Source organism: Cavenderia fasciculata (genome assembly GCF_000203815.1).
Source record: "Cavenderia fasciculata unplaced genomic scaffold Scf_Dfasci-G-b-126g04.f1-5, whole genome shotgun sequence".
Classification (NCBI taxonomy): Eukaryota; Evosea; class Eumycetozoa; order Acytosteliales; family Cavenderiaceae; genus Cavenderia; species Cavenderia fasciculata.
Window position 1 is genome coordinate 378,102 of NW_004457715.1, and position 15,375 is coordinate 393,476.

The 15,375-nt window shown below is 34.5% G+C and overlaps 9 protein-coding genes across 9 annotated transcripts; 8 read left to right on the plus strand and 1 right to left on the minus strand.

Annotated features, from left to right (window-relative positions):
* Positions 1–663: 663 nt before the first annotated feature.
* Positions 664–2,790, plus strand: DFA_02162 (uncharacterized protein; the record flags this gene model as incomplete). The annotated part of the gene is made up of 4 exons (XM_004357589.1): positions 664–811; positions 904–1,295; positions 1,363–1,659; positions 1,732–2,790. 4 exons carry the CDS (start codon positions 664–666, stop codon positions 2,788–2,790), a joined length of 1,896 nt encoding a protein of 631 aa, XP_004357646.1.
* Positions 2,791–3,258: 468 nt separating this feature from the next.
* On the plus strand, positions 3,259–3,597 carry DFA_02163 (uncharacterized protein; the record flags this gene model as incomplete). Its single annotated transcript, XM_004357590.1, has 2 exons — positions 3,259–3,316; positions 3,434–3,597. 2 exons carry the CDS (start codon positions 3,259–3,261, stop codon positions 3,595–3,597), a joined length of 222 nt encoding a protein of 73 aa, XP_004357647.1.
* A 648-nt stretch (positions 3,598–4,245) lies between these two features.
* valS1 (valyl tRNA synthetase) lies at positions 4,246–7,648 on the plus strand (the record flags this gene model as incomplete). The annotated part of the gene is made up of 3 exons (XM_004357591.1): positions 4,246–4,392; positions 4,495–4,639; positions 4,728–7,648. 3 exons carry the CDS (start codon positions 4,246–4,248, stop codon positions 7,646–7,648), a joined length of 3,213 nt encoding a protein of 1,070 aa, XP_004357648.1.
* Positions 7,649–8,141: 493 nt separating this feature from the next.
* On the plus strand, positions 8,142–8,904 carry DFA_02165 (uncharacterized protein; the record flags this gene model as incomplete). Its single annotated transcript, XM_004357592.1, has 2 exons — positions 8,142–8,226; positions 8,297–8,904. The coding sequence occupies 2 exons, from the start codon at positions 8,142–8,144 to the stop codon at positions 8,902–8,904; spliced, it is 693 nt and encodes a 230-aa protein (XP_004357649.1).
* A 303-nt stretch (positions 8,905–9,207) lies between these two features.
* DFA_02166 (uncharacterized protein) lies at positions 9,208–10,143 on the plus strand (the record flags this gene model as incomplete). Its single annotated transcript, XM_004357593.1, has 3 exons — positions 9,208–9,225; positions 9,411–9,474; positions 9,551–10,143. 3 exons carry the CDS (start codon positions 9,208–9,210, stop codon positions 10,141–10,143), a joined length of 675 nt encoding a protein of 224 aa, XP_004357650.1.
* Positions 10,144–10,473: 330 nt separating this feature from the next.
* Positions 10,474–11,636, plus strand: rab32A (Rab GTPase; the record flags this gene model as incomplete). The annotated part of the gene is made up of 4 exons (XM_004357594.1): positions 10,474–10,476; positions 10,655–10,786; positions 11,010–11,075; positions 11,190–11,636. 4 exons carry the CDS (start codon positions 10,474–10,476, stop codon positions 11,634–11,636), a joined length of 648 nt encoding a protein of 215 aa, XP_004357651.1.
* A 384-nt stretch (positions 11,637–12,020) lies between these two features.
* Positions 12,021–12,730, minus strand: dlcB (cytoplasmic dynein light chain; the record flags this gene model as incomplete). Its single annotated transcript, XM_004357595.1, has 3 exons — positions 12,021–12,028; positions 12,489–12,578; positions 12,679–12,730. 3 exons carry the CDS (start codon positions 12,728–12,730, stop codon positions 12,021–12,023), a joined length of 150 nt encoding a protein of 49 aa, XP_004357652.1.
* Positions 12,731–13,006: 276 nt separating this feature from the next.
* mmgt (putative transmembrane protein) lies at positions 13,007–13,745 on the plus strand (the record flags this gene model as incomplete). Its single annotated transcript, XM_004357596.1, has 4 exons — positions 13,007–13,085; positions 13,172–13,224; positions 13,353–13,456; positions 13,673–13,745. 4 exons carry the CDS (start codon positions 13,007–13,009, stop codon positions 13,743–13,745), a joined length of 309 nt encoding a protein of 102 aa, XP_004357653.1.
* A 618-nt stretch (positions 13,746–14,363) lies between these two features.
* adkA (adenylate kinase) lies at positions 14,364–15,318 on the plus strand (the record flags this gene model as incomplete). The annotated part of the gene is made up of 2 exons (XM_004357597.1): positions 14,364–14,732; positions 14,854–15,318. The coding sequence occupies 2 exons, from the start codon at positions 14,364–14,366 to the stop codon at positions 15,316–15,318; spliced, it is 834 nt and encodes a 277-aa protein (XP_004357654.1).
* Between the last annotated feature and the right edge of the window lie 57 nt (positions 15,319–15,375).

Consider the following 15,375-nt stretch of genomic DNA (forward strand, 5'->3'; position numbering starts at 1 on the left):
TTTCCTTCTTTTTTTTTATTTATATATATCTATCTTCTCCTTTCTTCTTCTTCTTCTAACCTATCCCTTTACTAATCATTCTACCCTTTCCAATCCTTCTATTCTCGATATATATTTTCTTTTCAACTTTTAGGGTTAGTCAAAAAAAAAAAAAAAAGAATAATAATAATAATTAATAATAATAATATCTATTTTCTTCTTCTTCTTTGTTCCAATCATACCATTTAAATAAAATAACCTATTTTAACCTTGACGATAAAACAGATATCGTTTAACGTTTTCGTTTTTTTTTATTAAGTGAAAATGCACACAGCCTTATAACTGCGATCATGTGTTCATCGCACGTGGATGGTCAGACAATTCAGACCAACTGTACAAAAAAAAGAAATAAAAGTTAGTAGGTTGGGCAAATAAAAAGTGTGTACATGTGACCAATCACAAGATTGTGCTTTAAATCATTGTTATCTTTGCAACTATCAACAACAATAACAACAACAAAGTATCTCCCTATCCTCGCGCAATGAAAGATGGCACTTGGGAATAACAACAACTATAAAATGGTGACATATTAATATTGACGTCCAAGTTAGTTGGTTATTACATATTGTCAACACTACTCTTAAAAGTAGAAACAAATAACATTATTAATCAGCAGTCATCATCATGTCAGTCATTGATCAGTATCAACCAGTGGTATTCCAAAACAAAAAGGGATTTGTCGTACCTTCTACTCTTCCAGTCTATGCAGCACAAACCAAGACTAAAGTTACTACAACCGAGACAGCTGTCGATAAAGCTAAACCATTTTCTGGTAACTACCTATTTAGACAAATGATCAGGTGGTGTATCTATAGATCTTTTATTAATGAATATTATTCTTTGTTGTTTTCTCTCCTCTTTTAGATGCATTCTATGACAAGATGACTCTTAGTTCAGAGAACTTTGTCAATTTCGTTGCTGGCAAGATTACTGATAAGACGGCTAGTTTAGAGGAACTTTTATCATTCTCTTCTTTTGACTCGGATGACAAGTACACTGACAAGGTCAAACAAGCTGCCGACATGCATTTCATCAGTCTCGTTCAGTACTATATGAACGATGAAGTGAGAAACATCTTGGGTTGGTCAAAACCAGCTCCTCATGCAAGATTGCTAGAGATTGCATCGAGTGACAAGGTAGTAGCATGGTACAAAAAGTATTCACTACTCTATGCTCATTATTTGGTTAGTCTACAACTTAAAGGTGCAATCAAAATTAAAGTTTTAGAAGCTGATATTAAAACAATGACTTCTTCTGTATGTAGAATATAATATTTAAATATATATATATATAAATAATTATACTAACTTTATTTTTCTCTAGAAAATCTATGTTAAACAAACATCAGCAATCTTTAAGTTTGCATTTATTGAACGTAATCCAAAGATTACAATTTATCTCAAAAATGCAAAGAAATGGACTGAAGATTTAAAGAATTATTATTTAACCAATTCCAAGTGTCTAGAGGAATGGATGAGATCATTCCAAGAGAACTACAACTTTGAAACTTTTTTTGCAAAGTTTGCAAATGTATTTTCATCAACTGGTCACCAAACTCAAGCCAACCAGATTTTGAATATTCCAAAAACTATGAATTGTTTGGATAGTATTGTTTCAAATGTACGTACAGCTGCAACAATCATTGATCATTATACAAAGTATATTTATTTATTTTATTTTATTTATTTTTAGATTCGAAACAAATTAGATGTTTTGGATCAAAGTGCAAAATCATCAAGTGAAGTTATTAATTTCTTTTATTCCTCACAATATGCATTCTTTTCATCGATGACCAACCTCGATGGTAATGCAGAATATTTCAAAGCAATGGAAAAACATGTTGACGATGTATTGGACCGTCTCTCCAAACTCAAAGAATCTAGTTTGTCTGGGCCACAATTAGACTTTTACAAATTGTATAAAGATGTCTTGTTGGCATGTGGAGGTATGGCAGGTGTAAGATTCCAACTAACCAACGCTATCAAAAGAACTGTTAATCGTATTGCACCCTACACTGATATTACCATGGGCTTTGAAAATATCTTAAAAATGCCACAGATGGAAACCGAGAATATGAAGATATTCTTGCAAGAGAATGCGCCAGACGTTGTTAAAAAGGTTCCTAAAGGAGTCAACTTTTTCATGTCAATGTGGAGAGGTTGTCAATCCATCTCGATTCTCTATGGTATAGTCAACTTTGATCCAAAGGCCGGTGTACTTAGCAACACCCAGTTTATCGGTGACTCACTTGCTATTGTCCTCGATACCTTTACAACTATCCAAAAAGTTGATGTTGCATTCACTGCACCATTTGCATCGTTGGCCAAAGGTATTAGTAACGCTCTAAAGGTATTCAAGCCAACCCAACTCGTCAAACTCTTCTCGTCGAGTATGAAGTGGTTCTTTACTAAATCGTTTAACGATTTCCTCAATTTTAGAGTGTGTCCAGCTCTCATTGTTCTTTCATGTATTATGAATTGTATCGATATTGCCAAAGATATTGAAGAAGGTAAATGGGGTGAACTAGCCTGCGACGTTGCAGCACTTGGATTAAACATTGCCACCGTTGCTGTTTTAGTGGCCGGTGCCAGTTGGAGTGGACCAGTTGCATTGGTACTTGGTGGTGTTGCCATCCTCGTACTCATTATTAAACTTTGGATCTCTACCCCTGAGAAAAGCCCTGCTCAAAAGTTTTTGGAATCAAAGTTTGTTTTACTTGCTTACAAGAGACTTCCAGCTGCTGCTGCCTAAAAATAATAATTAAATAAATAAATATTATTATTACAAGATCAATATTGACTTTTAAAAGTCTCAAAAGAAGAGGAAGAGTATTTCTCGAAAAAATATCTAATACATAAACAACAAGAACCAGCCAGACTGGAGGAGAGGAGTGTTATTTTCACAGATTCTAATTGAACCTCTGTTTTTTTGGATAAATATTTATTTTTTTACCTTTTTTGGTCGTTCAATACCAAAAAGAAAAATAGAGTGGTGAATTTGAGCTAAAAGGGAATTTTTGCAATGAATATTGTGTTGGTTTCCTGCGATGGGAGTATGGGTAGCTAATTAGGGGGGTCTATTGAATATTAATTAATATTAATCTCCTAGCTAACAACACTATAATCTTGTCTGAGAGACTGAAAATATTGATTTAAATATCGCAGCTCCTCTAACAATCTCATTTCATTCATTAAACCCAACAAACAAATAATTATAAACATGTCGGATCTTATTTTAGATAACTTAACAGGATACAAAGGAAAAGTAAAGAAGCAAGGTAGGTGAAAGAACAATTTAAATTATTTATATAAAATAATATTGCATGACACATTCTAACATTTTCTTTATAATCTCTCTTTTAATTTCATTTAATTATTCAATTGAATAATTATAGGAGCTGATAGTCATGCCACACCAAAGCGTAGATATCATCATCCAGTCATTGATACAGATCAATTTGAAATCCCACCAGAGAACGCATCCAAGCTTAGATTAAACGGTGACACCAAGATTGGTGGTGATAAGAAAAGAAACCTTTGGGGAGGAGGAAACAGATAGATAGACTGATATCAAATAATACTACTACTGTAGTTCCCAAAACAAAAAAAAAAAAAAAACAATAAATATTTCTATCAATCAAAATATATCATTCATTTATTGCACATATTATTAATATGTTCCAGATAAGATGGTGGAATTGATTTCCACTTTTAATCGCCATAATATTTTTGAATCCCATTATGAATTCCTGACTGGTTCTTTGTTTCAACCCGGGTTGATAAGATTCTTATCTTATCTTATCTTTTAAGGGTAATGGTCTAAAACCTTACCAAGGTGTTTATACAAAGATATGGGCATTTGAGAAAATACAATTCTTTTTTTACAATGTTTTTCTCGATTTTGTAATTCCTTTCTGTTTACCAAAAAAACTATAAATACAACAACAATTTTTGTTGTTAGTTTAATTCAATACATAATTATCAATCATTTTTATATAGAGATATTCTTCAAGAAAGATATTCTATTTCTATATTTAATTATATTAAATAATATAATATTAGTATTAAATTAATTTATTCATTTTTTTTTAAAATTTTTGCGATCAAGCAACCCGAGTAGTAGGACAAAAGAATCTATCTTCATCTCTGTTTGTTTGTGTGTGTTGTTCATTGTCTCTATTCTCGACTTATATAAATATAACAAAAGATGAGTGAACCAAAACCAACTACTCAAACTCCAACACCTGTTGAATTGACAGAGGAGCAAAAGAAGAAGCAAGAAGAGAAAAAGAAGGCAAAGGAAGCCGAAAAGCAAGCAAAGCTTGCAAAGTTGGCTGAAAAGGAATCTAAAGCTGTATGTATTGAGAGAGAGAAACAGAGAGAGAATAGAGATATATAGACAGAGATACATAGGGAATAGATAGCTAACAAAGATATATCTATCGTATTATAATAGAAAGCATTAAAAGAAAAGGAAGAAGAAAATAAGAAAAAGAAAGCAGCAAAGGAAGCAGAAGAAAAGGAAGCTGCTGACAAAGAAGCTGCAAAGTTACGTGATTATACCGACAAGGTATTACAAACACCAATTGGAGAAAAGAAGGGTAAGAAGCAAGATAGGAGATAAAGAGGAGAATAGCCATATTGAGAGGACTCTCAAACTTACATTACTTTTACATTTTATTCTTTTAGAATTCTCTGGAGAATTATACCCATCATATCATCCACCAGCAGTTGAAGCACGTTGGTATGATTGGTGGCTCAAGAATGAATTCTTTAGCCCAGAAAAGCAATTAGAGATTCAACAACACGTCCAAAAGGATAAAAAGTTTGTTATTGTCATTCCACCACCCAACGTCACTGGTTCGTTGCATTTGGGTCATGCTTTGACAAACTCGATTCAAGATGCGATTGTTCGTTATCACAGAATGAAGGGTGAAGTTGCACTCTGGGTTCCAGGTACCGATCACGCTGGTATTGCAACACAAGCTGTTGTCGAGAAAAAGTTGATGCGTGAACGTAACATTACTCGTCACGAAATTGGTCGTGAACAATTTGTTTCTGAAGTTTGGAAATGGAAGGACGAGTATGGATCACGTATCCAAAACCAACTCAAAAAGTTGGCTTCTTCATTGGACTGGAAGCGTGAGGCATTTACATTGGACGATACTCGTTCACGTGCTGTAAACACTGCCTTTGTTCGCATGTTTAACGATGGTTTGATTACTCGTTCATCGCGTCTTGTCAATTGGTCTTGTGCACTCAAGACTGCCATCTCTGACATTGAAGTCGACTATAAGGACTTGGAAAAGCACACCAAGATGTCTGTCCCAGGACACAGCGGTGAATACGATTTTGGTGTTCTCTTTGAATTTGGTTACCCAGTCGAGGGCAGCCAAGAACTCTTGTACGTTGCCACCACCCGTATCGAGACCATGTTGGCCGATACTGCCGTCGCCATCCACTCTGACGACGCTCGTTACAAGCATCTCCACGGAAAGTTTGTCGTCCATCCATTGCTCGGCAAGCGTATTCCCATCATCACCGATGATGTCCTCGTCGACCCATCCTTTGGTACCGGTGTTGTCAAGGTTACACCAGCACACGATCCAAACGATTATGAAACTGGTCTCCGTCACAATCTTCCCATGATCAACCTCTTTACCGACGAAGGTTTGATCAACGAGAATGGTGGTCAATTCAAGGGATTGAAGCGTTTCGATGCTCGTAATGCCGTTATCAAGGCACTCGAAGAAAAGGGTTGCTACAAGGGCATGAAGGACAACAAGATGCGTATTGGTGTTTGCTCACGTTCCAAGGACGTCATCGAGCCAATGGTCAAGCCACAATGGTACGTCAAGTGTGGAGACATGGCTCAACGTGCCATCAAGGCCGTCGTCGACAAGGAACTCGAGATTATCCCAGCCACCCACGAGGTTACTTGGTTCCGTTGGTTAGAGGGTATCAAGGATTGGTGTGTCTCTCGTCAATTGTGGTGGGGCCATCGTATCCCTGCCTACTTGGCACGTATCCAAGGTCGTCCCGAACCAGACCACTTTGACATGGAGAACTGGGTTGTTGGTGAGACCAAGGAAGAGGCTTTGGCCGTTGCATTGAAGCGTTTCAACGTTGCTGCCGACCAAATCTCGCTCGAACAAGATCCAGATGTCTTGGACACTTGGTTTTCGTCTGGTTTGTTCCCATTCTCAACTATGGGATGGCCAGAAAAGACTGCCGACATGGAAAACTTTTACCCAACCAGCCTTCTCGAGACTGGCTCGGACATTCTCTTCTTTTGGGTCGCCCGTATGGTTATGATGGGTCAACAACTCACCGGCCAATTACCATTCAAGCAAGTCTTCCTCCACGCCATGGTTCGTGACTCTCACGGTCACAAGATGAGCAAATCATTGGGCAACGTCATTGATCCAACCGACGTTATCAATGGTATCTCCCTCAACCAACTCCAAGAGAACCTCAAGACTGGTAATCTTGAACAAAAGGAGTTTACCAGAGCCTCTGCTGCCCTCAAGCTCGACTATCCAAACGGTATCCCAGAGTGTGGTACCGATGCCCTCCGTTTTGCCCTCTGCGCCTACACCTCGCAAGGTCGTGACATTAACCTTGATATTCTCCGTGTCGATGGTTACCGTCGTTTCTGCAACAAGATTTGGAACGCTACCCGTTTCGCTTTGATGAAGTTGGGTACCGACTATAAGCCAATCGACTTTGACGCCGAAGCACTCATCAACAACTCGTCCTCGGTCAACCGTTGGATCTTGAATGCTGCTGCACGTGCCATCCGTCTCGTCGACCAAGGTTTCAAAGACTATGACTTTGCTGCTGCCACCACCGCCATTTACAACTTTTGGTTGCACGAACTCTGTGATTTCTACCTCGAAACCACCAAGCCCATCTTTAGTGACGACAATAACGACGCTGAAGACAAGCTCCGTACCAAGCACACCCTCTACACTTGCATTGAAATCGGTCTCAAGTTGCTCCACCCATTCATGCCATATTTGACCGAAGAACTCTACCAATCGATTGCTCACCGTCCATCCGACAATCTCCCCACCATCATGTTGGCACAGTTCCCACTCGAACAACCACAATGGATCGACGCCAACATTGAAGAGGAAATGAAGCAATGCCAAGACCTCATCACTGCCATCCGTTCGCTCTGCAACAAGTACCGTGTCAAAAAGGTCCCCATCTTTGCTCACGCCAAAAAGGAGGAATTGCACAAATTGTTTAGCCGTCACGCTCACCTCATCAAGGTCCTCACCAACGCCTCGGACTTCCAAGTCCACCTCACCTCTGAAGGTCGTACCGGATGCGTCGTCGACACTTACAATGACAGTCTCTCGATCCTTCTCGATCTCTCCACTTCTATCGATTTCACTGCTGAAATCAAACGTCTTGAAGGCAGTCGTACCAACTTGCTCACTCAAAAGGACGCTCTTTTGAAAAAGATTAACATCCCATCCTATGACAAGGTCCCACAAAAAATCCGTGAAGATAATACTACCAAACTCAATGGTATCGAAGAAGAAATTAAAACTCTTTCAAATAGTATTGAATCCTTTCAAAAAATGTCTTTAAACAAATAAAAGAAATGAAAACTAAATAAAATAAAATAAATCCCTAAACTACAAAAAAAAAAAAAAAAAAAAAAAGGATATCAACGACATGATTGGACCAATCAATCTTTGAATTAATTAATTAATTTAACTGACATTGGTCCAACAGATTAAAGAAAGATTTTATTCGCCTTTCTCTTTTCAAAAAGACATTTTACCAAAAAACAATGGTAAAAATCTATATGTTTGGGGGGTTCAAGTCAGTTGATTTGACAATGCATCGAAATTTTCAACGTCTTTCAGTTCCAGATCTGATCGACTTTTACACTTTAGAAAAGTTTTAAATAAAAATAACTACCAATACCACTGCTTTACTTAGATCTACCCTTCTATTTCAAAGAAGGATCAAATGGTTTAAAAAAAAAGAAAACCGTGATGTATAAATAGAGACTTACAAAAAAACAAGCTCATTATTTATTTATTTCTTGCTTATCGTTTATCGATTATTATCTATCTCTTTTAAATGGCACTTAATATTACTAAACCAGGTATTGCTACCTTTATATTATTTGGTCTTGTATGGATCACTTTAATTATTTCTTTTTCAAGTATGTTAAATGATAAAGAAAAATCTGCATCACTAGAACAATAAGTTAACTTTGTTTTTTTTTTTTGTAGCATATTGGTATAGATTAAAAATAGAATCATCATCATCAAGTGGATCAACAGAAGAAAATGATTTTACAATTACAGTTAATATGAAATACAATGAATTCAAAGTGACACAAGAAACAAGTTTTGGAAAAACCACTGGTACTACAGATATTAAAGAGACTGATCAAAATAGAAATCAATTGGCTATATTCAAAACATCTCTTGCATTCTCTGTGATTGGATGGCTATTTGTGACTGCTTCTCTTGTCATGGTCATGGCCAACATTGCTGGACTATTTATCAAACTTCCCAAAGTAGCTGTTTTAATTGCTAAATTCACTCCCATTGTTACATTGGGTTGTTGTTTCATTGCACTCTTTGTATTCTTGGGTTTACCCAATGCAACCAAGAGAGACTGTATGAATAGTGGTGGTAATGAAGATACTTGCAGTACCGATCAAAATATTCACTTTATGGGCTCGCATACCGAAGATACTGGTAACATTATTGTCAAGACTGCATGGGGACCAACAACATCTTGGGCTGCTATTGTTTGTGCAACTGCTCTTCAACTTGCTGGTACTATTGTCAATATTATGTTCCAAAAATATGAACATGAAACTCCTAAATAATTAAATAAACCTAATTCTATTCTGTAAAATTATATTAAATATTAAATAAGGTTTTATAAGTTACAAAAATATTTTTGATTTGTAGTGGTTGATCCAATAACCAATTTACCACCATCAATTTTTTAAACAGTGTGATAGGTTTACATTATGGATGGTGATGTATAGTATTTTTATCTAGTCTGTCTATCTATCAATCGTATATCTGTTGATTAATTTCGTATTTTAAATGGAAATAATAAAATAATTTATTCGTATATCTTAAAGTATACTGGATACTGGTGATCCTACCACCAGCCAAACAAAATGGATGATATCATAAATGTAGATAATGATTAAATAGTCCAACTAGAGAAGGATTGGATTAATAACTATATATATATATTTATACAAAGAAAGCTATAGAATACCATCAAGATATATTTGTTAATATCGATTTACAACAACAACAATAACAACAAACAAACAAACAACAATATTAAATGAGCCTATTCCATAATTCATTAAAGAATAATTTTGTAATATTCTTTTTAATATTATCATCATGGGCATTATTAATAGTTAGTTTTTCTTGTATGTAGAGATAGAATAGAATATAGAATATATCTAAAAATAATTTAAATTAACCAATTTGATATATTTTATATAGCATATTGGTATAAAGAAGAATCACATTTCTTGACAAGTAATAGTCAAGTGATTAAATACTATCGATTCGATCAAATGAGAACAGAGTATTGGAATTATAGTGTATTTGAATCGGCAGTGATTATACCAATGAGAGATATTCTATCGTATGGATCGCAACTATCAATTTATAGGGCCAGTTTGTCACTGGTCATCTTGGGGTGGATAGCACTTACCGCCACACTTGTACTACTCTTTTTAAACATATTCGAGTACATGTCAGACTTTAGATTTGCCGTACCTCTTATACGAACCGTCATTCTTCTTGCTCTTGGCTTTAGTTCAGCGTCTTGTCTCACCTTTATCGGCATTGGATCAGCACTCGAAGAAGACTGCCAGGCTACCAATAACCTAGAGTATGCTCGATGCTCACACGATGACAGAGGTGTATTCCTTCAACACTATGTATTTGATGACACTAGATACCACTTTGAAGAGGATGTAGAGAGAGCACATGGTCCAGCCTATGCCTGGTACACTGCTGTAGCATCTTCAAGTTGTCTTTTAGTTGCTTCAATCTTATCATTTGCTTTACCAGCTCTTGCAATTGAATAAACAACCAAAACCAAACAAATAATAATCAAACTATATATATTTGTTGTTGTAGTATAATATATATATATTACAGTATAGTATTCTGTGAAACGACATGTGATGAAAAACAACAGGCTTGTCTCGGCAAAGTTTATATTTTTTCTCGAGCACAAAACTCTTCTCTGTGGGCTTTGTCTTCTCTCCGGTCAAGAAAAATCGAGGGAAAATGTTTTTTGATTTTTACATGCGCCCGTTGTAATACTCTCAAACCAACAATACAGCTATCACTTGACTCTTTGAGTTTATTATTTATTTATAAATTACATTAAAATACTACATATAATATAAAAAATGGTAAAATAACAATCATCAATCAAACAACAACAACAACAACAACAACAACAACAACAACAACAACAACAAGAGATGATCTCTTTAACTACCACAACTACAAAGTTTGAGTACTGACCCACCACCGTTGTTTCCTTTATCATTCTTCCTCCTTTTCTTCTTCTTCTTCTTCTTTATTTAGGCATCAGTTGAAGACGATGGATATAATGAATACCTTTACAAGATTCTAGTTGTAGGTGATATTGGTACAGGAAAGACTTCAATCATCAAGAGATTCGTACACAACATTTTCTCTATGCATTATAAATCAACCGTAAATATCAATACAATGCGATTTCATTCTTATCATCATCATCATCATCATCAACATCGATAGTGTATTGTTTAGAATGTAAACAAGTTTAAAGTTTACATCGATAGATATACCACACACACAATGCATCATACACCACGATGTTGAAAAAACAAAACTATACACCACACACATGTGATACTAATGATCTTTTCGTCTTATATCTCACTCTATAATATAACAGATTGGTGTAGATTTTGCACTCAAGGTATTAAACTGGGATCCACGTACTGAAGTTAGATTACAACTTGTAAGCAAGCATACAATGATTGGTTCTAGAAGCAAACAAAGTTGTTCATTAACTAATCTCTCTCTCTCTCTCTCTCTTTGTTTCATTTCCTTTTTTTTATTAATAACTAATTAGTGGGATATTGCTGGTCAAGAACGTTTTGGATCAATGACACGTGTTTATTACAAGGAAGCAGTTGGAGCAATGATTACATTTGATGTTACTAGAGCAAGTACATTTGAAGCAGTTTCAAAATGGAAGGCTGATATCGATTCAAAGGTCACTATTGGAGCAGAAGAAAAACCAATTCCAGTCGTCTTGCTTGCCAATAAATGCGATCTTGGAAAGGAAGGTTTCATCAAGACTGCCAACGAAATGGATAAATATTGTAAAGATAATGGTTTCATTGGATGGTTTGAAACTAGCGCAAAGGAAAATCTCAACATTGAAAAAGCAGCCAGATTCTTGGTTGAACATATCCTCAAGAGCGACGTAAAGAGAAACTCCCCACCACAAGACACTGTTCAACCAGGTCTTGCTACTCCACCACCACCAACTTCTTCTGGTTGTTGCAACAAGTAAAGAGAGATTAAGATGATATTCCTTTTTTTTTTTTAAAAACAACAATTATCCAAATAATTAATTAATAATAATAATAATATAATAATAATCCCACCACTTTTCCAAAAAATAGTAAAGTAGTACTACTATAGCTAGCTAATAACCACCAACACCATTCCCCCATATTTAATAATAATAATCACCCATCTTAGTAAATAATTAAAAAAGATAAATAATAATAATAATAACCCATCACCAACACCATCCATCGACAAAGGAAGAAGACATTTAAATAGATAAAAATATCTAATAGATATTTTTCCAAAAAACACACATTAATACACAAACAAACAAACGGATACAACCTCCAATCAATAATTATAGCTTAAAACTTAAAATCCCATTTTAATTTTCTTTAATAATAATAATAATAGTACAAAAATCAAATAATAAAAAAAAAATGTAATATTTTAAAAACAGATCCAAGCCAGTTTTAAGATTAATATTTATATATACACAATTATTATATTTAAATAGATTGATTTGTGAAGTTTTATACGCCAATTTAGTTAGTTACCATTTATTTCCAAAACGATCGTTGATGATGGTGCTTAACTAGAACCAGCTTTGAATAATAAAATATAGTGTTGTCCAATGACGAAATATATAAAGTTCTTTGTTTCATGTGTAACAAATGATCCAAAACTTCTTCCAACAATACAATGCCATGATGGTGAAAATTTCTTATCAAATTCTATATTGATGTTGTTGAAAGATAGTGTTTAGTCATTGTCATTGTGTAATTGTCATTGTGTATTATCATTGTGTATTATCATTGTAATATATAATCAATATCACCATTATCGTTCTTACCTTTTTTAATAGAGGAAGCAATATCCTTTTCAACATCATTTGATTCGAATGCCTTGACTGCACATTCCACTGCTTCTTGCTGCATGAATTCTATATAATTATACATTGAGATATAAGATTATTATTATTATTATGTTGCAATGTTATTGTGTCGATCAATCAATCAATCAAGTAATCATCATTGACCTACCCTCCATATCAGCTATTTTGATTTGTATTGTTTTTCTATCAACTGTTCTCATTTTCTGATGCTATGTTTGGGTAAATATATATATAATAATAGAAAGAGAGAGAGATTTATAAATATCTATTGATAGATTGTTGTTGTTGTTGTTGTTGTTGCTTGTTCAAAGATATAAATACAAAAGCATAAACTATTTAAAAATCTGTGTTCAGTCTTTTGATGAAGATGTTGGTTTCTTTTTTTCAGCATTTAAATTAAATGCGAAGATCATATATATTATAAAGTTTAGGAAAAAGATAAAAGAAGAAGAACAAGAAGAACAAGAATAATAATAATGAACAAACTACTCGGTTATATATGTTGCTTTGTTGGAATAGCATTGTTTATACATTCAGTTTTATCAGTTATACAACGTACGTTGTTATTTTGAAACATTGATGACAACGACCCCTTGTGAAGACACATCATACTAATCTTTATTATTATTCTTTAATAACAGACAAGAGTTATCTTAGATTGACAAATAAACCTTTTGAACATATTCCTTACGATGTAGGTATCGATAAAAAAAAGAAGGATTGATGCAGTTGTTTGTTATAACTCCTCACGCATGCATCAGACCCATCATATGATCAAGGATCGATATGTACTAACAATAATGATTGATTTGCTGATTATAGATTGCAGCTGAAAGTATAATAGCATTGGTTATTGCGTCCTATGGTATCATTAATGTTGCACCAAAATTAACTACAATTAAAATCAATTCCCATTTATCAAAAAGGTAAGAAAGACAACAACAACAACAATAATAACAACTTGGATCCAAATTTGAGAGCTATCATATTAACTAACCAATAATTTTGGTTGGTTTTACAGAACATTCGAGTCATGCGAATATAGACCATCATTTATTACTTTTAATAATAGAAGTAAACATATAAATAGTATCTTGAATTAATTACCAACCAATCAACCAACAAACAAACCGAAAATATAGAGAACGACGACAATTTATAAATCATAACTTGGCAATGTACACATCATCATCATCATCATCATCATCATCATAATCTTTCTATTTGTTTTTAGAGTAGCATATAGAAACCATTATTATTATTATATATTTTATAATGAAACCATAAAACAAAGTAAACGAACTGGAAAGATTTGTGATATCGAAGAGATTTGCGATGCATGAAAAAATCGACTTGAATGACAACGATAATCCGATACCTCGTGACCAAGGCATACCGACTTTAGCAACAAACCAACAAGTTGTTGATCATGAGTGCGATTATAGAATCTCTTTTAATATCTTGTTGTCTAGAATGACGATGACTCTTGTCTCTTTAAGTATGTGGTAACCACGTACAATGATTATTGTTACTCCATCTTGTATAATTAACTCTAGAGGTAACATAGGCAATTTATGAGTTACTTGATGAACTGAAGGAAGGAGAAAGTGTCCCTTCAGGAATTGATTTTTTTATTTATTTTTTTTAATTATTTTTTTTTTTACAAAAAAGCTGATGATCATCAGGAAAAGATGATCGAGCACAGTCAGAGAGGCTTTTTCTTTCGATCTTTTATTAATAGATACATACCACACACACGTATATATATTTATACACACAAGTCAACCAACTACAACAACAGAGAGTAGAGGAATACATACATACAACTTAGACATGTCAGACTTTGAAATTGATGATAAAAAGGTTACAGACGAAGAAATCTTTCTTAGACTTGTAGCAAAGAAGCAAAATGATGGATTACGTATTGTTTTGATTGGTCCACCAGGCTCTGGAAAGGGTACTCAAGCACCAATCATCAAAGAAGACTATAGCGTATGCCACCTCTCAACTGGTGATCTTTTGCGTGCTGCCATCGAACAAGGCACTGAACTTGGCAAGCAAGCCAAGGTTATCATCGATCAAGGTGGTCTCGTACCAGATGAAACTATGATCGGTATGATCAAAGAGAACCTTCAAAACCCAGAATGTGGAAAGGGTTTCATCCTTGATGGTTTCCCAAGAACTGTTGGACAAGCTGAAAAGGTATATAATTAGTTTGTTAGTTAGTTTAGAGAGGAGATAATATTCTATCGCGATCATAATATGTTTAGTTTTATTAACATTTTATTGTTATTTCTTTCTATCATCTTTTAATTTAAATTAGCTCGATAAAATGTTAGATGATCAAGGACAAAAGATTGATCATGTATTTGACTTTTTCATTGATGATTCATTATTGGTTCGTAGAATTACTGGTCGTCTCGTTCATCTCGCCTCTGGACGTAGTTATCATCGTGAATTCTTCCCACCAAAGGTTGACATGATTGATGATGTTACCGGTGAGCCACTCATACAACGATCAGATGACAATCCAGCTGTCTTGCAAAAGCGTTTGGCATCATTCCACTCCAACACCAAGCCTGTTCTCTCTTACTACAAAGAAAAGAACATTCTTTCTGTAATCGACGCTTCTAGATCAGCTACTCATGTATCAAACCACATCAAATCAATCTTCTTTAATTCTCTTCACTTCCCATCCAACAAATTCCCAATCGTTGTAGACAAATCTAAAATCTTACCTTTTATCCAAATCCTCCAACAAAAACAACAACAATCCGCAAAACTCTAAATTATTTAATTTAATAAATAATAATCGTAACCATTTAAAAAAAGGAATATAAATAAC